The sequence below is a fragment of the Bombina bombina genome, chromosome 11, assembly GCF_027579735.1.
Source record: "Bombina bombina isolate aBomBom1 chromosome 11, aBomBom1.pri, whole genome shotgun sequence".
In the NCBI taxonomy this organism is placed as follows: Eukaryota; Metazoa; Chordata; class Amphibia; order Anura; family Bombinatoridae; genus Bombina; species Bombina bombina.
Genome location: NC_069509.1, coordinates 192,362,324 through 192,386,062, shown reverse-complemented (window position 1 = coordinate 192,386,062; position 23,739 = coordinate 192,362,324). Strand labels below are relative to the sequence as shown.

At 38.9% G+C, this 23,739-nt stretch overlaps 1 protein-coding gene across 1 annotated transcript in view; it reads left to right on the top strand.

The window, feature by feature from the left end:
• Window positions 1–23,739, top strand: part of KATNIP (katanin interacting protein) — a 362,447-nt gene that overhangs the window by 234,835 nt on the left and 103,873 nt on the right. The window contains exon 22 of the mRNA XM_053694469.1: window positions 20,382–20,446. Within this exon, the coding sequence (XP_053550444.1) occupies window positions 20,382–20,446 (65 nt within the window). The remainder of the gene's footprint in view (window positions 1–20,381; window positions 20,447–23,739) is intronic.

Here is a 23,739-nt window from a genome sequence, read left to right as displayed (position 1 = left end):
CTTTTTCTACAGGCCTCTGTGAGGAGTGGCTTCTTCTCATGTCCGGTAAGCTTTCCTCCTGCCGGACGGCTAGATGCAGGTAAGTGCTTTTCTGTCTTCTAGGGTGGAGATTGGGAACTTTATCAGATATCTGCATTTTTCTTGGGACAAAGTATATCCTTAGTAAGGATATCTTTATGAGCAATGTGCAGTCACCTAATTTTCGACAGTTAGCTGTATATGTCCATATTTCAATTTTCATGCTCATCTCTCTTTCGCCCACCGCTTTATGATATCAGATTCCATCTTGTCATTATGTGGGAGATTGACTATAAATGTTACACAATAAAGATTAAAATAAACTGTATAAAAAATATTGAGAGAGACATTTTTTTTTATAATTGGTAGATATTAAAGGGTTAACCTGTCTTGCTATGTGGGTATGTTTTTTCACTATCGCACAAACAGGAGAGAGCGTTGCTACGGCAGAAGTATGTGGTATGCTTAGCTTACCTCATATGCACATTCACATTCTCTTTGAGATCGAAGCGGCAGAGCAGTTTTATTTTCAGCAGTTTGGGCTGTCCTTTGATATTTCTGCTTCAGCAGAAAGGAGTAACGCTCCTAAAATAAAATAGCCTGCAGGAGTTAAGGTTTGTTGGGGGACTTAGACTCTCTTTTTTATTTATTGCCCCTTTTATCGAGATACGATTGCCTTTCAGGCGGAGGTTCCATTATTATTAGGACTCTGACATTTTTGCACGATTGTGACTCCGCCTCCTTCTTCTAAAAAGATTGGAGCAGCGACATTTTCCTGTCTCCTTATCAGTCGTAGAACGGGGAGGCGATGCGCACATGTTAGTGTGCAGCTCAGTTTGATGGCTGGCTTACACCATCGCATTTTTATTGTTTCTGCTTACTAAGAACAGTGTTTTACTTTTATATGAAAGGCACATATTATTGAATTTGGGATAATTCCTAATAGGTGGGCTAATTAACTATTTTTTTTTATTATTATTTTTTTTATTGCCCTGTGGTAGACCTTCATATTGTATGTTTAGGTCTGTGCAAGCTTGTCTTATTTTTATTGCCTAATACATCTCAAGATTTTTTTTGGGCTCATTTATGTTTAAATCTTTTTATTGAAAAACATATTGTTTGTGTAACAATAGAACATTTCAAGTATTGCATAGGTACAGGAGTAACAGCATATATATCTCGGTATTGCCTCACTTTTCTGGAAAATCATTATATAGAATATCGTAGCCTAACGGCCACATTGTCACTTTTTCAGTTTTCGACAGTTAGCTGTATATGTCCATTTATCAATTTTCATGCTCATCTCTCTTTCACCCACCGCTTTATGATATCAGATTCCATCTTGTCATTATGTGGGAGATTGACTATCAATGTTACACAATAAAGATTAAAATAAACCGTTTAAAAATTTTAACAAGAAAAAAAAAAACATTAAATCAATAATGAACCCATAACCTTAAATAAACAAAAATTCGGATGCCGTAGACTAGTGTATCCATGATGTTCTCAAATAACATCTAGCTTAGCTCACATTGCATATCTGCTGAGCTCCATCTATTATTCTACGCAGAATAACTGGAACTATTCCTGAGATTCCAATTAAACCACACATCATCATTTGTATCTTTGGTACCTAATGACCATGCCGCAATTTCATACATGGTGTACTTGTGTTGGATTTTACGCTTAATTTCTATCCACGTTGGTGTACCTACTTTCCAGTATCTCGCTATACATGTTCTCACTACTGTATACAGAATTCTGATTAAAGTATTTATAGGTTTATTTAACTCCCGAACACGTTCATGAAGTAGTGCTTGTGTAATATTGAGATGTATCTGTTTGTCTAATAAGTAGCTAAGCATGGAGGACAACGATTTCCATATCGTCTGAACTCCTTCACAGTCCCACCACATATGTCGGTAGGTTCCTATCTCCCCACCCCCCCTATAACACAGACTAGAATTGTTTTGTGACATATGTGAAGTTCTAAGTGGCGTTAAATACCATCTAAACATTGTTTTCAGGGAGTTTTCCCTTATGTCTGCGCTAATCAGGCCCCTATTAGCTGCATTGAAGACCTCATACCACGTATCTACTGTCATTTCTAGTTCTGTTTCCCACTTGAGCATTAATGTGGTTTTGGTCTTGTTTCCCAAATTTTGGATCTCTACATACAATCTGGAAGATGGTGTGTTTCGGTCTATTTTCAAGTATGGTCCTACTTCTAGGTTTTATTGTCTTTAGGAATGTGTGCAGAGGTGAGGATAATTGCAAATACAGATACCAATGTACCTTAATAGGGGATACCTTCTCTTGAACCTGAGAGTAAGTCATTACCTTATTTTGTACCAAAAAAATTGCTACCCTATACAGGACCTTGTTTTCCCACTTGTTGATTTCCTTCTGGGATCCTCCATGTAATAGGTATCTAATGCTGTCAAGGCTGACCATACTGGGCATAACCCCTTTTTGTGTGCAATTTCCGACCAGATATGTTTTGTGGCTTCTCCTGTCAGAGATTGATAATAGACTACTCTACGTGGTGTGTTTTTCCTCTCCCAAAGGATAGCATCAATGTTGCCCCACCCTTCCATATCCGACTCTAATTGTGTCTAGAGGGCTTCTTGCTTGGCTCTAAGAATTAGAGCATCCTGAGCTAATCTGGCGGATCTGTAATAGTCAATCAGGTTTGGAACTCCCAGTCCTCCCAGTTTCCTATGCTTCATCATTATTGTGTTAGCTACTCTGGTGACTTTTTTACCCCATATGAATGCTAAAATCTCCGACTGCACAGCCTTTACGTCAGAGTATACAATTCTAATGTGGAGGGCCCTGAAAAGGTACAACAGGCGGGGTAGGACAGTCATCTTTACTGCAGACATCCTCCCTATCCAAGAAAAACTGTGGTTTCTCCAATTTTGGAGATCTCTCCGAATTGATTTATAAAGTGGTATGTAATTGGCTTTGTATAGTTGATGGACTGGAGGTGTCAGGTGCACTCCCAAATATTTTAAAGTTTGTTTAGTTTGTCTTAGTTCGAAATTGATCTCCATCAATTTCTTTGTATGTATTGGAATCTCTATAGGTATCATTTTGCACTTATCTAGATTGATTTGATAGCCCGAGATAGTTGAAAAATCACTGAGCACCTCATATAGGTTGGGTAAGGACAAGATTGGTTTAGTTATAGTAATTAATATGTCATCTGCAAAGAGGTTCAGCTTGTATTCTAACTCTCCTATTTTGACCCCTGAGATGTCTGGATTGGACCTAATTTTGGCTGCCAAGGTTTCAATACATAGCACAAACAATATTTGCGAAAATGGGCACTCTTGTCTTGTGCCATTCAGGATTGGGAATGGCTTTGATCTATAACCATTAGAGGTCACCTGTGCAGTCGGAGAAGCATATATAGCCCGCAATGATTCAATAGAGGGACCCCCAAAATTCATATGTGTTAGTCGACCATCATGTACCGCCCAATCCACTCTACCAAACGCCTTCTCCGTGTCCAATGTATCTTCTGCGATCTCTGCAGCATTATCTGCCTTCCCTATGCTAATGGAAATAGCAAGAGGAATATTAGATATTCAGATAGTAAGGTTTCTGTTCCACCTGCTGCTACACAGGTTGCCCTTCCTCATAGGTCTGATGAGGAGAATACGTTGGTAGCCTCTGAAGGTGAAATCTCAGAATCGGACACTATAATTCCTTCATCTGATGCTGAAGTGGTAACCTTCAGATTTGAGCTTGGACACCTTAATATATGATTAAGGGAGGTTTTGGCTACTTTGGAGCGAATGATACGTCTGTCGTTGTCAACCCTAAAGAATCTAGTAAATGTTATATATACTAGGATTCCTCTGTGGAAGTTTTTCCTTTTACAGACCGTGCTAGGAGATTTTGCACAGGAATGGGTGAAGTCAGGGATTCCTTTTTTCGCGCCTCCTGTCTTTAAAAGGATGTTTCTTTCATGTAATTAGCAAGAGTCCATGAGCTAGTGACGTATGGGATATACATTCCTACCAGGAGGGGCAAAGTTTCCCAAACCTCAAAATGCCTATAAATACACCCCTCACCACACCCACAATTCAGTTTTACAAACTTTGCCTCCGATGGAGGTGGTGAAGTAAGTTTGTGCTAGATTCTACGTTGATATGCGCTCCGCAGCAAGTTGGAGCCCGGTTTTCCTCTCAGCGTGCAGTGAATGTCAGAGGGATGTGAGGAGTATTGCCTATTTGAATGCAGTGATCTCCTTCTAAGGGGTCTATTTCATAGGTTCTCTGTTATCGGTCGTAGAGATTCATCTCTTACCTCCCTTTTCAGATCGACGATATACTCTTATATATACCATTACCTCTGCTGATTCTCGTTTCAGTACTGGTTTGGCTATCTACTATATGTAGATGAGTGTCCTGGGGTAAGTAAGTCTTATTTTTTGTGACACTCCTAGCTATGGTTGGGCACTTTGTTTATAAAGTTCTAAATATATGTATTCAAACATTTATTTGCCTTGACTCAGAATGTTCAACTTTCCTTATTTTTCAGACAGTCAGTTTCATATTTGGGATAATGCATTTTAATTTAACATTTTTCTTACCTTAAAATTTGACTTTTTTCCCTGTGGGCTGTTAGGCTCGCGGGGGCTGAAAATGCTTCATTTTATTGCGTCATTCTTGGCGCTGACTTTTTTGGCGCAAAAATTCTATTTCCGTTTCTGGCGTCATACGTGTCGCCGGAAGTTGCGTCACTTTTTGACGTTATTTTGCGCCAAAAATGTCGGCGTTCCGGATGTGGCGTCATTTTTGGCGCCAAAAAGCATTTAGGCGCCAAATTATGTGGGCGTCTTATTTGGCGCGAAAAAATATGGGCGTCACTCTTGTCTCCACATTATTTAAGTCTCATTTTTTATTGCTTCTGGTTGCTAGAAGCTTGTTCTTTGGCATTTTTTCCCATTCCTGAAACTGTCATTTAAGGAATTTGATCAACTTTGCTTTATATATATGTTGTTTTTTCTCTTACATATTGCAAGATGTCTCACGTTGCATCTGAGTCAGAAGATACTACAGGAAAATCGCTGTCAAGTGCTGAATCTACCAAAGCTAAGTGTATCTGCTGTAAACTTTTGGTAGCTATTCCTCCAGCTGTTGTTTGTATTGATTGTCATGACAAACTTGTTAAAGCAGATAATATTTCCTTTAGTAAAGTACCATTGCCTGTTGCAGTTCCTTCAACATCTAAGGTGCAGAATGTTCCTGATAATATAAGAGATTTTGTTTCTGAATCCATAAAGAAGGCTATGTCTGTAATTTCTCCTTCTAGTAAACATAAAAAATCTTTTAAAACTTCTCTCCCTACAGATGAATTTTTAACTGAACATCATCATTCTGATTCTGATGATTCCTCTGGTTCAGAGGATTCTGTCTCAGAGGTTGATGCTGATAAATCTTCATATTTATTTAAAATGGAATTTATTCGTTATTTGCTTAAAGAAGTCCTAATTGCTTTAGAAATAGAGGATTCTGGTCCTCTTGATACTAAATCTAAACGTTTAAATAAGGTTTTTAAAACTCCTGTAGTTATTCCAGAAGTTTTTCCTGTCCCTGATGCTATTTCTGCAGTAATTTCCAAAGAATGGGATAATTTGGGTAATTCATTTACTCCTTCTAAACGTTTTAAGCAATTATATCCTGTGCCGCCTGACAGATTAGAATTTTGGGACAAGATCCCTAAAGTTGATGGGGCTATTTCTACCCTTGCTAAACGTACTACTATTCCTACGTCAGATGGTACTTCGTTTAAGGATCCTCTAGATAGGAAAATGGAGTCCTTTCTAAGAAAAGCTTATCTGTGTTCAGGTAATCTTCTTAGACCTGCTATATCTTTGGCTGATGTTGCTGCAGCTTCAACTTTTTGGTTGGAAACTTTAGCGCAACAAGTAACACATCGTGATTCTCATGATATTATTATTCTTCTTCAACATGCTAATAATTTTATCTGTGATGCCATTTTTGATATTATCAGAGTTGATGTCAGGTTTATGTCTCTAGCTATTTTAGCTAGAAGAGCTTTATGGCTTAAAACTTGGAATGCTGATATGGCTTCTAAATCAACTTTACTTTCCATTTCTTTCCAGGGTAACAAATTATTTGGTTCTCAGTTGGATTCCATTATTTCAACTGTTACTGGTGGGAAAGGAACTTTTTTACCACAGGATAAAAAATCTAAAGGTAAAAACAGGGCTAATAATCGTTTTCGTTCCTTTCGTTTCAACAAAGAACAAAAGCCTGATCCTTCATCCTCAGGAGCAGTTTCAGTTTGGAGACCATCTCCAGTCTGGAATAAATCCAAGCCAGCTAGAAAGGCAAAGCCTGCTTCTAAGTCCACATGAAGGTGCGGCCCTCATTCCAGCTCAGCTGGTAGGGGGCAGGTTACGTTTTTTCAAGGGAATTTGGATCAATTCTGTTCACAATCTTTGGATTCAGAGCATTGTTTCAGAAGGGTACAGAATTGGTTTCAAGTTGAGACCTCCTGCAAAGAGATTTTTTCTTTCCCGTGTCCCAGTAAATCCAGTAAAAGCTCAAGCATTTCTGAAATGTGTTTCAGATCTAGAGTTGACTGGAGTAATTATGCCAGTTCCAGTTCCGGAACAGGGGATGGGGTTTTATTCAAATCTCTTCATTGTACCAAAGAAGGAGAATTCCTTCAGACCAGTTCTGGATCTAAAAATATTGAATCGTTATGTAAGGATACCAACGTTCAAGATGGTAACTGTAAGGACTATCTTACCTTTTGTTCAGCAAGGGAATTATATGTCCACAATAGATTTACAGGATGCATATCTGCATATTCCGATTCATCCAGATCACTATCAGTTTCTGAGATTCTCTTTCCTAGACAAGCATTACCAGTTTGTGGCTCTGCCGTTTGGCCTAGCTACAGCTCCAAGAATTTTTACAAAGGTTCTCGGTGCCCTGCTGTCTGTAATCAGAGAACAGGGTATTGTGGTATTTCCTTATTTGGACGATATCTTGGTACTTGCTCAGTCTTTACATTTAGCAGAATCTCATACGAATCGACTTGTGTTGTTTCTTCAAGATCATGGTTGGAGGATCAATTTACCAAAAAGTTCTTTGATTCCTCAGACAAAGGTAACCTTTCTGGGTTTCCAGATGGATTCAGTGTCCATGACTCTGTCTTTAACAGACAAGAGACGTTTAAAATTGATTACAGCTTGTCGAAACCTTCAGTCACAATCATTCCCTTCGGTAGCCTTATGCATGGAAATTCTAGGTCTTATGACTGCTGCATCGGACGCGATCACCTTTGCTCGTTTTCACATGCGACCTCTACAGCTCTGTATGCTGAATCAATGGTGCAAGGATTACACAAAGATATCTCAAATAATATCTTTAAAACCGATTGTACGACACTCTCTAACGTGGTGGACAGATCACCATCGTTTAATTCAGGGGGCTTCTTTTGTGCTTCCGACCTGGACTGTAATTTCAACAGATGCAAGTCTCACGGGTTGGGGAGCTGTGTGGGGATCTCTGACGGCACAAGGAGTTTGGGAATCTCAGGAGGTGAGATTACCGATCAATATTTTGGAACTCCGTGCAATTTTCAGAGCTCTTCAGTTTTGGCCTCTTCTGAAGAGAGAATCGTTCATTTGTTTTCAGACAGACAATGTCACAACTGTGGCATACATCAATCATCAAGGAGGGACTCACAGTCCTCTGGCTATGAAAGAAGTATCTCGAATTTTGGTTTGGGCGGAATCCAACTCCTGTCTAATCTCTGCGGTTCATATTCCAGGTGTAGACAATTGGGAAGCGGATTATCTCAGTCGCCAAACGTTGCATCCGGGCGAATGGTCTCTTCACCCAGAGGTATTTCTTCAGATTGTTCAAATGTGGGAACTTCCAGAAATAGATCTGATGGCGTCCCATCTAAACAAGAAACTTCCCAGGTATCTGTCCAGATCCCGGGATCCTCAGGCGGAGGCAGTGGATGCATTATCACTTCCTTGGAAGTATCATCCTGCCTATATCTTTCCGCCTCTAGTTCTTCTTCCAAGAGTAATCTCCAAGATTCTGAAGGAATGCTCGTTTGTTCTGCTGGTAGCTCCGGCATGGCCTCACAGGTTTTGGTATGCGGATCTTGTCCGGATGGCCTCTTGCCAACCGTGGACTCTTCCGTTAAGACCAGACCTTCTGTCACAAGGTCCTTTTTTCCATCAGGATCTGAAATCCTTAAATTTAAAGGTATGGAGATTGAACGCTTGATTCTTGGTCAAAGAGGTTTCTCTGACTCTGTGATTAATACTATGTTACAGGCTCGTAAATCTGTATCTCGAGAGATATATTATAGAGTCTGGAAGACTTATATTTCTTGGTGTCTTTCTCATCATTTTTCCTGGCATTCTTTTAGAATACCGAGAATTTTACAGTTCCTTCAGGATGGTTTAGATAAGGGTTTGTCCGCAAGTTCTTTGAAAGGACAAATCTCTGCTCTTTCTGTTCTTTTTCACAGAAAGATTGCTATTCTTCCTGATATTCATTGTTTTGTACAAGCTTTGGTTCGTATAAAACCTGTCATTAAGTCAATTTCTCCTCCTTGGAGTTTGAATTTGGTTCTGGGAGCTCTTCAAGCTCCTCCGTTTGAACCTATGCATTCATTGGACATTAAATTACTTTCTTGGAAAGTTTTGTTCCTTTTGGCCATCTCTTCTGCCAGAAGAGTTTCTGAATTATCTGCTCTTTCTTGTGAGTCTCCTTTTCTGATTTTTCATCAGGATAAGGCGGTGTTGCGAACTTCTTTTGAATTTTTGCCTAAAGTTGTGAATTCCAACAACATTAGTAGAGAAATTGTGGTTCCTTCATTATGTCCTAATCCTAAGAATTCTAAGGAGAAATCGTTGCATTCTTTAGATGTTGTTAGAGCTTTGAAATATTATGTTGAAGCTACGAAATCTTTTCGTAAGACTTCTAGTCTATTTGTTATCTTTTCCGGTACTAGAAAAGGCCAGAAAGCTTCTGCCATTTCTTTGGCATCTTGGTTGAAATCTTTAATTCATCTTGCCTATGTTGAGTCGGGTAAAACTCCGCCTCAGAGAATTACAGCTCATTCTACTAGGTCAGTTTCTACTTCCTGGGCGTTTAGGAATGAAGCTTCGGTTGACCAGATCTGCAAAGCAGCAACTTGGTCCTCTTTGCATACTTTTACTAAATTCTACCATTTTGATGTATTTTCTTCTTCTGAAGCAGTTTTTGGTAGAAAAGTACTTCAGGCAGCGGTTTCAGTTTGAATCTTCTGCTTATGTTTTTCGTTAAACTTTATTTTGGGTGTGGATTATTTTCAGCAGGAATTGGCTGTCTTTATTTTATCCCTCCCTCTCTAGTGACTCTTGTGTGGAAAGATCCACTTCTTGGGTAGTCATTATCCCATACGTCACTAGCTCATGGACTCTTGCTAATTACATGAAAGAAAACATAATTTATGTAAGAACTTACCTGATAAATTCATTTCTTTCATATTAGCAAGAGTCCATGAGGCCCGCCCTTTTTTTGTGGTGGTTATGATTTTGTATAAAGCACAATTATTCCAATTCCTTATTTTATATGCTTTCGCACTTTTTTATCACCCCACTTCTTGGCTATTCGTTAAACTGAATTGTGAGTGTGGTGAGGGGTGTATTTATAGGCATTTTGAGGTTTGGGAAACTTTGCCCCTCCTGGTAGGAATGTATATCCCATACGTCACTAGCTCATGGACTCTTGCTAATATGAAAGAAATGAATTTATCAGGTAAGTTCTTACATAAATTATGTTTTCCTGTCGCTGTCTCCATTAACTGTCATGACGCACGGTGCCTAAAGTAGTAGGGCATTTCTACTCTGGCTAAAAGAAGTACGATTCCTAGAGAGGATAGCTGTTCTTTTCAGGATCAATGGACTAAGCTGGAGGCTTACATGGAAGTTTGTATTGCCACTGTGTCAAATGCGGCATCCTATTTGTGCGACGCCTTGTTTGATTCTAATTTGGTAGTGTCTCCTTTGGAGGAGATCCAGAACAGAATTAAGACTCTTAAGCTAGCCCACGGGGCGTTGTGGCTATATTCTTGGTCAGTAGATTTTCCTCTGAGGCCAAGCTTCTGGCGCTTCCCTAAAAGGGTAAGACCTTGTTTGCTCTTTATTTGACAGGAATATTTTGTATAATGGATACGAGATGTCCCAGATAGGCTGCAGATACAGTTTCTCAGGTTTTCTACATATAATTAATACCTTTCCTCCCAGAGACCGGTTCCACCTCTCAATTTATCTGCAGTCCAGATAACAGTGAGGCATTTTTGGGACCTCTCTTCCATGTGAGTGTTAGTTCCAGTTCCTGTAAAGGGAACAGGGTCTAGCATTCTATTAATTTCTGTTTGTAGTTCCCGAAAAAGAGGGAATTTTTTGTCCTATGGTAGATGCTCTGTTGTGGCTTAGTGGTTAGCACACTGGGCTTGCAAGCAGAAGGTCCAGGATTCAAATACACCTCTGGGTGCTGTTTGTTAACTTTAATGCTAAAGTGTCTAAACAAGTTGACTCAGGGTACAGTCCTTTCAAGATGAAAACCAGTGGTTTCATTCTTCCTTTGGTCCAAAAGGGTCAGTTCATGGTCACCATAGACCTGGAGGACACATGTTTTAAAGTTCCTGAGTTTTGCCTTTCTGTCAAACACTTTCAGCTTGTGACTCTTCCCTTTGACCTTACCATGGCTCCCAGAGGGGGCTATTTTGGCAGTGATCAGGTTTCTGGTAATTGCTGTGGTGCCCTACCTGGATGACATAATGGGTCAGGCGCCATTTTTTCAACAAGCAAACTCTCATACATAGATATTGTTGTCTTTCTTAATTCCCACAGATGAAAGTGAATCTGAGAATGAGTTCCCTTCTCCAGCTACAGGGGTAGTTTATTAGGGACCTTATTAGTTTCTTTATCTCTGGAAATAATTTGACAGAGGTCAGAAAATAGAGGATTCTTTCCTCTTGCCTCTTTCAGCACTCTGTTTGGCTTCTGTAGATCAATGTATGGAGGTAATTGGTCTGATGGTTGCTTCATTGGACATCATCCCTTTGCTCAATTCCATCTGAGAGGCTGCTGTTACGCATGTTCAGATAGTGGACCGGGGATCTTGTAGTTCTGTCTCGGAGGATAGATCGGGATCTATCGACTTGAGATTATTCCCTGTGGATAAGAGAGGGGAATTAGTGGTAGAGCTCTCAATTTCCTTGCGAGAGGTAGCGGGATCATTACCCGCATTCTCCAGAATCTTTGGTTTTCTCAGGAGTATCTATCTCCGGGCACATGTTCCGGAGACCTTAAGGAGTAATAGTGACCATGGTCGCTAGCCTGTTGTACTTGGGAGGAGCCTGCTCTTCCCATAACTATCTTGGAGTGGAGAGTGATCTACAATGCTCTGATTGCTTGGTCTCAGTTGTATTCTTTTTTTTTTTCAGGTTCTGGTTGAACAATTTGATCTCAGTGGTTCACATTAACCACCTTGGAGGAACCTTTGCCATGATTGGCGTGGATTTTTTGGTGGGCAGACGCTCACATTTGTTGTTTATCCACTATTAGCATTTCAAGAGTGAATATCGGGAGCGGACTTCTTGAGCAGTCAGATTTTTCACCTAGGGAGTGGGCGTGTCTCCTGGAGGTGTTTTCCACGTTGGAGACGGCAGTACACCAGGCTTCTAAGTTATGTTTAAGGTCAAGAGATCAGCAGGCTGCTCTGCTAAATACCTTGACGGTCCCTTGGGATTTTCAGTCTGATTGTTCTCCTTCCATGAACCATTGCTCGTATCAAATGGGAGTGAGCATCTGTGTTTTCATAGTTCCTGCATAGTCTCGCAGGATCTGGGATTTAGACCTAGCGGAGATGTATTTCTTCCACCTTGGTGGTTGTTCCTGAGGAAGGACCTTCTAATTCAGGGTCTGTTCTTTCATCCAACGTTTGTTTTCTCTGAAGCTTTCTGCTTGGAGATTGAATGCTTAGTTCTGTCTAAGCGTGGTCTTTCTGAATCGGTCATTGAGACCATGATTCAAGCTCGCAAGTCTGTTACTGGTAATTTTTACCATAAGGTTTGGAGTAAATTCCCTGATTGGTGTGAATCCATGGACTACTCTTGGAAGTAGGGTTCAGGATTCCTAGTGGTTTTGTCCTTCTCCGGGACGGTCTGGAGGACATTTTGTCAGTCAGTTCGCTGAAGGGTCAGATTTCTGTGTTTTTCCTTTTTTAAACAAGTGTCTGGCGGATGAGCCAGACGTGTAACCTTTCTTTCATGTAATTGGCAAGAGTCCATGAGCTAGTGACGTATGGGATATACATTCCTACCAGGAGGGGCAAAGTTTCCCAAACCTTAAAATGCCTATAAATACACCCCTCACCACACCCACAATTCAGTTTTACAAACTTTGCCTCCTATGGAGGTGGTGAAGTAAGTTTGTGCTAGATTCTACGTTGATATGCGCTCCGCAGCAGGTTGGAGCCTGGTTTTCCTCTCAGCGTGCAGTGAATGTCAGAGGGATGTGAGGAGAGTATTGCCTATTTTGAATGAAGTGATCTCCTTCTACGGGGTCTATTTCATAGGTTCTCTGTTATCGGTCGTAGAGATTCATCTCTTACCTCCCTTTTCAGATTGACGATATACTCTTATTTATATACCATTACCTCTGCTGATTCTCGTTTCAGTACTGGTTTGGCTTTCTACAAACATGTAGATGAGTGTCCTGGGGTAAGTAAGTCTTATTTTCTGTGACACTCTAAGCTATGGTTGGGCACTTTGTTTATAAAGTTCTAAATATATGTATTCAAACATTTATTTGCCTTGACTCAGGATGTTCAACATTCCTTATTTTCAGACAGTCAGTTTCATATTTGGGATAATGCACTTGAATCAATTATTTTTCTTACCTTAAAAATTTGACTTTTTTTCCCTGTGGGCTGTTAGGCTCGCGGGGGCTGAAAATGCTTCATTTTATTGCATCATTCTTGGCACAGACTTTTTTGGCGCAAAAAATCTTTTCTGTTTCCGGCGTCATACGTGTCGCCGGAAGTTGCGTCATTTTTGACGTTCTTTTGCGCCAAAGATGTCGGCGTTCCGGATGTGGCTTCATTTTTGGCGCCAAAAAGCATTTAGGCGCCAAATAATGTGGGCATCTTATTTGGCGCTAAAAAATATGGGCGTCTCTTTTGTCTCCACATTATTTAAGTCTCATTTTTTCTTTGCTTCTGGTTGCTAGAAGCTTGTTCATTGGCATTTTTTCCCATTCCTGAAACTGTCATTTAAGGAATTTGATCAATTTTGCTTTATATGTTGTTTTTTCTCTTACATATTGCAAGATGTCTCACGTTGCATCTGAGTCAGAAGATACTTCAGGAAAAGCGATGTCTGGTGCTGGAACTACCAAAGCTAAGTGTATCTGCTGTAAACTTTTGGTAGCTATTCCTCCAGCTGTTGTTTGTAATAATTGTCATGACAAACTTGTTAATGCAGATAATATTTCCTTTAGTAATGTACCATTACCTGTTGCAGTTCCATCAACATCTAATGTTCAGAATGTTCCTGATAACATAAGAGATTTTGTTTCTGAATCCATCAAGAAGGCTATGTCTGTTATTCCTCCTTCTAGTAAACATAAAAAATCTTTTAAAACTTCTCTTTATACAGATGAATTTTTAAATGAACATCATCATTCTGATTCTGATGACTCTTCTGGTTCAGAGGATTCTGTTTCAGAGATTGATGCTGATAAATCTTCATATTTATTTAAAATGGAATTTATTCGTTCTTTACTTAAAGAAGTACTAATTGCTTTAGAAATTGAGGATTCTGGTCCTCTTGATACTAATTCTAAACGTTTAGATAAGGTCTTTAAATCTCCTGTGGTTATTCCAGAAGTTTTTCCTGTTCCTAGTGCTATTTCTGAAGTAATTTCCAGAGAATGGGATAAATTGGGAAATTCATTTACTCCTTCTAAACGTTTTAAGCAATTATATCCTGTGCCGTCTGACAGATTAGAATTTTGGGACAAAATCCCTAGAGTTGATGGGGCTATTTCTACCCTTGCTAAACGTACTACTATTCTTACGTCAGATGGTACTTCGTTTAAGGATCCTTTAGATAGGAAAATTGAATCCTTTCTAAGAAAAGCTTATCTGTGTTCAGGTAATCTTCTTAGACCTGCTATATCATTGGCTGATGTTGCTGCAGCTTCAACTTTTTGGTTAGAAACTTTAGCGCAACAAGTAACAGATCATGATTCTCATAATATTATTATTCTTCTTCAACATGCTAATAATTTTATCTGTGATGCCATTTTTGATATTATCAGAGTTGATGTCAGGTTTATGTCTCTAGCTATTTTAGCTAGAAGAGCTTTATGGCTTAAGACTTGGAATGCTGATATGGCTTCTAAATCAACTCTACTTTCCATTTCTTTCCAGGGTAACAAATTATTTGGTTCTCAGTTGGATTCTATTATCTCAACTGTTACTGGTGGGAAAGGAACTTTTTTACCACAGGATAAAAAATCTAAGGGTAAAAACAGGGCTAATAATCGTTTTCGTTCCTTTCGTTTCAACAAAGAACAAAAGCCTGATCCTTCATCCTCAGGAGCAGTTTCAGTTTGGAAACCATCTCCAGTCTGGAATAAATCCAAGCCTTCTAGAAAAGCAAAGCCAGCTTCTAAGTCCACATGAAGGTGCGGCCCTCATTCCAGCTCAGCTGGTAGGGGGCAGGTTACGTTTTTTCAAAGAAATTTGGATCAATTCTGTTCACAATCTTTGGATTCAGAACATTGTTTCAGAAGGGTACAGAATTGGTTTCAAGATGAGACCTCCTGCAAAGAGATTTTTTCTTTCCCGTGTCCCAGTAAATCCAGTGAAAGCTCAAGCATTTCTGAATTGTGTTTCAGATCTAGAGTTGGCTGGAGTAATTATGCCAGTTCCAGTTCTGGAACAGGGGATGGGGTTTTATTCAAATCTCTTCATTGTACCAAAGAAGGAGAATTCCTTCAGACCAGTTCTGGATCTAAAAATATTGAATCGTTATGTAAGGATACCAACGTTCAAAATGGTAACTGTAAGGACTATCTTGCCTTTTGTTCAGCAAGGGCATTATATGTCCACAATAGATTTACAGGATGCATATCTGCATATTCCGATTCATCCAGATCATTATCAGTTCCTGAGATTCTCTTTTCTGGACAAGCATTACCAGTTTGTGGCTCTGCCGTTTGGCCTAGCTACAGCTCCAAGAATTTTTACAAAGATTCTCGGTGCCCTTCTGTCTGTAATCAGAGAACAGGGTATTGTGGTATTTCCTTATTTGGACGATATCTTGGTACTTGCTCAGTCTTTACATTTAGCAGAATCTCATACGAATCGACTTGTGTTGTTTCTTCAAGATCATGGTTGGAGGATCAATTCACTAAAAAATTAATTGATTCCTCAGACAAGGGTAACCTTTCTGGGTTTCCAGATAGATTCAGTGTCCATGACTCTGTCTTTGACAGACAAGAGACGTCTAAAATTGATTTCAGCTTGTCGAAACCTTCAGTCACAATCATTCCCTTCGGTAGCCTTATGCATGGAAATTCTAGGTCTTATGACTGCTGCATCGGACGCGATCCCCTTTGCTCGTTTTCACATGCGACCTCTTCAGCTCTGTATGCTGAATCAATGGTGCAGGGATTACACAAAGATATCTCAATTAATATCTTTAAAACCGATTGTACGTCACTCTCTAACGTGGTGAACAGATCACCATCGTTTAATTCAGGGGGCTTCTTTTGTGCTTCCGACCTGGACTGTAATTTCAACAGATGCAAGTCTCACAGGTTGGGGAGCTGTGTGGGGATCTCTGACGGCACAAGGAGTTTGGGAATCTCAGGAGGTGAGATTACCGATCAATATTTTGGAACTCCGTGCAATTTTCAGAGCTCTTCAGTCTTGGCCTCTTCTGAAGAGAGAATCGTTCATTTGTTTTCAGACAGACAATGTCACAACTGTGGCATACATCAATCATCAAGGAGGGACTCACAGTCCTCTGGCTATGAAAGAAGTATCTCGAATTCTGGTTTGGGCGGAATCCAGCTCCTGTCTAATCTCTGCGGTTCATATCCCAGGTATAGACAATTGGGAAGCGGATTATCTCAGTCGCCAAACGTTGCATCCGGGCGAATGGTCTCTTCACCCAGAGGTATTTCTTCAGATTGTTCAAATGTGGGAGCTTCCAGAAATAGATCTGATGGCGTCTCATCTAAACAAGAAACTTCCCAGGTATCTGTCCAGATCCCGGGATCCTCAGGCGGAAGCAGTGGATGCATTATCACTTCCTTGGAAGTATCATCCTGCCTATATCTTTCCGCCTCTAGTTCTTCTTCCAAGAGTAATCTCCAAGATTCTGAAGGAATGCTCGTTTGTTCTGCTGATAGCTCCGGCATGGCCTCACAGGTTTTGGTATGCGGATCTTGTCCGGATGGCCTCTTGCCATCCGTGGACTCTTCCGCTAAGACCAGACCTTCTGTCGCAAGGTCCTTTTTTCCATCAGGATCTCAAATCCTTAAATTTAAAGGTATGGAGATTGAACGCTTGATTCTTGGTCAAAGAGGTTTCTCTGACTCTGTGATTACTACTATGTTACAGGCTCGTAAATCTGTATCCAGAGAGATATATTATAGAGTCTGGAAGACTTATATTTCTTGGTGTCTTTCTCATCATATTTCTTGGCATTCTTTTAGAATTCCGAGAATTTTACAGTTTCTTCAGGATGGTTTAGATAAAGGTTTATCCGCAAGTTCTTTGAAAGGACAAATCTCTGCTCTTTCTGTTCTTTTTCACAGAAAGATTACTAATCTTCCTGATATTCATTGTTTTGTACAAGCTTTGGTTCGTATAAAACCTGTCATTAAGTCAATTTCTCCTCCTTGGAGTTTGAATTTGGTTCTGGGGGCTCTTCAAGCTCCTCCGTTTGAACCTATGCATTCATTGGACATTAAATTACTTTCTTGGAAAGTTTTGTTCCTTTTGGCGATCTCTTCTGCCAGAAGAGTCTCTGAATTATCTGCTCTTTCTTGTGAGTCTCCTTTTCTGATTTTTCATCAGGATAAGGCGGTGTTGCGAACTTCTTTCTAATTTTTACCTAAAGTTGTGAATTCCAACAACATTAGTAGAGAAATTGTGGTTCCTTCATTATGTCCTAATCCTAAGAATTCTAAGGAGAAATCGTTGCATTCTTTGGATGTTGTTAGAGCTTTGAAATATTATGTTGAAGCTACTAAGTCTTTCCGAAAGACTTCTAGTCTATTTGTTATCTTTTCCGGTTCTAGAAAAGGCCAGAAAGCTTCTGCCATTTCTTTGGCATCTTGGTTGACATCTTTAATTCATCTTGCCTATGTCGAGTCGGGTAAAACTCCGCCTCAAAGTATTACGTCTCATTCTACTAGGTCAGTTTCTACTTCCTGGGCGTTTAGGAATGAAGCTTCGGTTGATCAGATTTGCAAAGCAGCAACTTGGTCCTCTTTGCATACTTTTACTAAATTCTACCATTTTGATGTATTTTCTTCTTCTGAAGCAGTTTTTGGTAGAAAAGTACTTCAGACAGCGGTTTCAGTTTGAATCTTCTGTTTATGTTTTTCATTAAACTTTATTTTGGGTGTGGATTATTTTCAGCAGGAATTGGCTGTCTTTATTTTATCCCTCCCTCTCTAGTGACTCTTGCGTGGAAAGATCCACATCTTGGGTAGTCATTATCCCATACGTCACTAGCTCATGGACTCTTGCTAATTACATGAAAGAAAACATAATTTATGTAAGAACTTACCTGATAAATTCATTTCTTTCATATTAGCAAGAGTCCATGAGGCCCGCCCTTTTTTGTGGTGGTTATGATTTTTTTTGTATAAAGCACAATTATTCCAATTCCTTATTTTATATGCTTTCGCACTTTTTTCTTATCACCCCACTTCTTGGCTATTCGTTAAACTGAATTGTGGGTGTGGTGAGGGGTGTATTTATAGGCATTTTAAGGTTTGGGAAACTTTGCCCCTCCTGGTAGGAATGTATATCCCATACGTCACTAGCTCATGGACTCTTGCTAATATGAAAGAAATGAATTTATCAGGTAAGTTCTTACATAAATTATGTTTTTTGTTAAACCCTGGTTAATATCAGGCCTGTGTTTAAGTCTGTTGCTCCTCTTGAAACTTTAACCTTGTTTTGATGTTTTGCAGCAGGCTTAGTTTGAGTCTTAGCATGTCATAGATTAAAAAAAAATGATCTTGGAAGATTTATTTTTTTGCTTTTTCTGAGAGTTGCTCTGAGAGTTTAGGTAATCTCGGCTTTGCAGTGTGATTCGCCTTATCTTTTTTCGTATACGGCGGTTATTTTTCCTAAGTGGAAATATTGTTTGGGAATTTGTTATTCCTTTTCTGTGTCCTCATTCTTATCTCTTGAGGAATGAGGGTGCACATCTTGGATGTTGTGCGTGCTTTTATATTTTTTCTACTGGCAACTAGGGTTTTTCCCAGTCTTCTGGTTTTGTTTGTTTTCTCTGTAACAGAAACCTACTTCTGTTTTTCTGGTAAAGAAGTTTAATTTGTTGTTTTCAGACTGCGGGGCTGCAGTCTCCTGAGAGAGTTATGGCTCATTCCATGAGGGCTGTCTCTTCTTTTTGGGCTTTCACAGGTGAAGCTTTTGTGGAACAGTTTTGCAAGGCTGCAACTTGGTCTTCTCTGCATACTTTTTCCAAACTCTATACTTTTGCCTCGACTGAGGCCTCTTTTTGGAGAAAGGTTCTTCAAGTGGTGGTGTCTTCTGTTTCGGTTACCTGTCTTGTCCCTCCCTAATCATCTGTGTCCTGTAGCTTGGGTATTGTAATTTATTGTATTTAATTTATGCTTAACTGATACATTTATTTCCGGATATGGTGAGTCCACAGCCCTGCCCTTTATTTTTAGACCGTTATTTTTTACTAACACCTCAGGTACCTCTACACCATTGTGTTATCTTCTTTTTCCATTTCCTTTCGGCTGAATGACTGGAGGTTATGGGTAAGGGAAGTGACATTTAACAGCTTTGCTGTGGTGCTCTTTGCCTCCTCCTGCTGGCCAGGAGTGATATTCCCACTAGTAATTGATGATGACGTGGACATTTATCAGGTAAGCATAAATTATGTTAGACATCTCTGTAACAGATTGTTTTAGCTTTCAAAAGCCCTGTTTTATTCTGATGTTTTGTAAACGTTCAATGATCCATTACTTAGAATGAGATTTATCAAACAGATGGATTTTAATTTGACTTAAGTTTAGAATCCACTAACAAGTATAACGTATTACTGGGTAGAAGTGATTAAAAAAGCCTGGTTTGTGTCAAGGCTGAATAAAGCACTTTTGTACCAGTTTTACTGTCACACTACAAAATGGCAAAGAATAGGAGGGTGCTAGAAAGCCAAGTATAAAAAACGCATTTGTTCAGAGTCGCTGCAAATACTGATTCAAATAAAATAGTCTCCCCTGAAAATAACAATACACTGATAAAATGAGTGTGTAAATAAAACCTTCCTAATGAAAAGTCTTAGATTAAAAAGTTCAAGTCCATTAGCGCCACATCCACTGTCAGAGTGTTCAAAGTATACACAGCCACCTGTATAACTTAGGACAGAAAGTCAGATTTCCTTGGAGCGATTTCGCTTTACTCCACTTGTCTTTCCTGGAGACTGTCAGAGCGATCTCACTCACCCGTCCACCTCCTGGAAGTTGATTCCGGTGTCCTTTGCCATTTTGTTTGTTCCGTTGTATTTACTTAAAGGGAGTGCATTTGGAGTGGCTATCAACTATATATCTGTGCCTAGCGTTGACTTTTCTTTCTTGCTTCTTACACTACGGCAGTTATTGTGTAAAAGCTGCTTAGTTTAAAGGTTTACAAGCAGCACTGAGTTCCTAAACATCCGCTTGTCTAATTAAGCAGGTTACTGAGCCCATGTGACAAACATTTAAATTATAAACAAAGACAATGTTCAGATCTGGTTTTGTGTATTTTTGAACTGTACAGAGCGATTTTGCTGGTTTCCTGTATGCTCAGCACCTCTTAATTAATGTTGGTGAATATTCATTAAAGATACTAAATGTAAGGAAGATCTTGAAACTAATTTATTGTATTTTTCTTTTGCTTTGAATTGTCCTCAGACGATCTATGTAAGTTTTATATAAATGTATATAGCTTTCTTAACTACTCATTATTATACTAATTTCTGGAACATATAAAAAGTATATATTCTAGACTTCCTCATCTCTATATGTTGTTTTCATACAGGAGCCACATAAAGTGTGCAGAGCTCGCTACTATGGACTACGAAGCACCTCTGATGCCAAGCGGCTGTATCCTTGTTATTGGTTAGCGCTCAGGTTAACCCGTTACAGAAGCTGACGGTTTATGACTCTATGGCCTCTTTATATGTATTCTTCTTCTTTTGTCTTATCTCTTCTTTTTCATCTTTCTTAATTTTTTTCTCTTTTTCTTCTTTGTCTTCCCTTTCTCATTCTTTTTTTTCCTTCTTTCATCTTATTTGTTCTTTTTCCCCATTCTCTACAAATAACCAAAAAAATGCTCACACGATGAAAATCACAAAAGAATTTCAAAATATATATGTGATTAGTATAAAACAGGGAAAATATGTTTTACAACAGGCAAATGCTGCAAAGTGAGTCACAAACACTTAACTCCTACCGTTAGATTATCCTCGAAGAAAGAGAAACAAAAACATAGCGCAACTCTGTATAAACTAGGAATTCCACTCACACTTCTAGATAATGGTACTTAAACTTGTTGGAGCTTCAATAGCTCTAAGTCAAGCGCTCATAAATAATGACATGCCAGATGGCTTGAAATTTATCACATGCGGAATCTGTTGGCATTCTACAAATAACCAATAATAATAATGTATACAATGACTTAACACATTAAAACAAGGCTTATAAAAGTCATTCAGGGTGTAGCAATTTTAAATGCACAGTCCAACGTACATATGCTTGCTGTTAAAATCAGCTACTATGTTTTAAATAGACACTGTTTGAGATGTTGCATCCGTCTCAAGACTGTCTCTCCATCTCCTCCTGGTGACGCTCCCCACCCAACGTACGTTTGACACGCCCGCCACCCGACGTATGGTTTTTTTTTTCAGATTCAGTGCCTTTTTCATCCCACTGAATTCCCAGTTTATACAGAGCTAAGCTATGGTTTCTGTATATCTTTTTACAAAGAAATCCTTTTGTAAGAAAATAACACAAGTGACGTACAGGTAATACCTTTGCTAGCCAGTAGTGGAGTTAGCTACTTCTGTTATTTTCTTTCTTTCTTTGAATAAACTGTCTAACCCGGTTCTACCATTTTTTTTTTTAAGATAAAAGGATTAAGGGACTCACCTATTGGGCTTTTTTATTTAATGGCACTAACTCTTTCTATGTATTTGTCTTATTATATATAATTGTTTTTAAAATAATAACATATGATGTTTACGCTTATAGCCAAACACAAGGTATGTTTTATTATAAAATTATCCCCCCGAGAAGAGTAAACACTACACATGCTGTTATGTTCTGTACAGTTAAACCTGATGCTGTACTTTCTAATACTGTATTAGTCCAGTGTTACCCAAACAGCAGAGTTCAGGAGCCACCTGCTGAGTAAACATTGACTCCTGGGATTTTATGTAAATATGTTCCTTACTTAATATCCATCACTGCACCTCTGTAAATATGTTCCTTACTTAATATCCATCACTGCACCTCTGTAAATATGTTCCTTACTTAATATCCATCACTGCACCTCTGTAAATATGTTCCTTACTTAATATCCATCACTGCACCTCTGTAAATATGTTCCTTTATTAATATCCATCACCGCACCTCTGTAAATATGTTCCTTTATTAATATCCATCACTGCACCTCTGTAAATATGTTCCTTTATTAATATCCATCACTGCACCTCTGTAAATATGTTCCTTACTTAATATCCATCTCCGCACCTCTGTAAATATGTTCCTTTATTAATATCCATCACTGCACCTCTGTAAATATGTTCCTTACTTAATATCCATCACTGCACCTCTGTAAATATGTTCCTTACTTAATATCCATCACTGCACCTCTGTAAATATGTTCCTTACTTAATATCCATCACTGCACCTCTGTAAATATATTCCTCACCTAATATCCATCACTGCACCTCTGTAAATATGTTCCTTACTTAATATCCATCACTGCACCTCTGTAAATATGTTCCTTACTTAATATCCATCACTGCACCTCTGTAAATATGTTCCTTACTTAATATCCATCACTGCACCTCTGTAAATATGTTCCTTACTTAATATCCATCACGGCACCTCTGTAAATATGTTCCTTTATTAATATCCATCACGGCACCTCTGTAAATATGTTCCTTACTTAATATCCATCACTGCACCTCTGTAAATGTTCCTTTATTAATATCCATCACTGCACCTCTGTAAATATGTTCCTTACTTAATATCCATCACTGCACCTCTGTAAATATGTTCCTTACTTAATATCCATCACTGCACCTCTGTAAATATGTTCCTTACTTAATATCCATCACTGCACCTCTGTAAATATGTTCCTTTATTAATATCCATCACCGCACCTCTGTAAATATGTTCCTTTATTAATATCCATCACTGCACCTCTGTAAATATGTTCCTTACTTAATATCCATCACTGCACCTCTGTAAATATGTTCCTTTATTAATATCCATCACTGCACCTCTGTAAATATGTTCCTTTATTAATATCCATCACTGCACCTCTGTAAATATGTTCCTTACTTAATATCCATCTCCGCACCTCTGTAAATATGTTCCTTTATTAATATCCATCACTGCACCTCTGTAAATATGTTCCTTACTTAATATCCATCACTGCACCTCTGTAAATATGTTCCTTACTTAATATCCATCACTGCACCTCTGTAAATATATTCCTTACTTAATATCCATCACTGCACCTCTGTAAATATGTTCCTTTATTAATATCCATCACTGCACCTCTGTAAATATGTTCCTTACTTAATATCCATCACCGCACCTCTGTAAATATGTTCCTTACTTAATATCCATCACTGCACCTCTGTAAATATGTTCCTTACTTAATATCCATCACTGCACCTCTGTAAATATATTCCTTACTTAATATCCATCACTGCACCTCTGTAAATATATTCCTCACCTAATATCCATCACCGCACCTCTGTAAATATGTTCCTTACTTAATATCCATCACTGCACCTCTGTAAATATGTTCCTTACTTAATATCCATCACTGCACCTCTGTAAATATGTTCCTTACTTAATATCCATCACTGCACCTCTGTAAATATGTTCCTTACTTAATATCCATCACTGCACCTCTGTAAATATGTTCCTTTATTAATATCCATCACTGCACCTCTGTAAATATGTTCCTTACTTAATATCCATCACTGCACCTCTGTAAATGTTCCTTTATTAATATCCATCACTGCACCTCTGTAAATATGTTCCTTACTTAATATCCATCACTGCACCTCTGTAAATATGTTCCTTACTTAATATCCATCACTGCACCTCTGTAAATATGTTCCTTACTTAATATCCATCACTGCACCTCTGTAAAT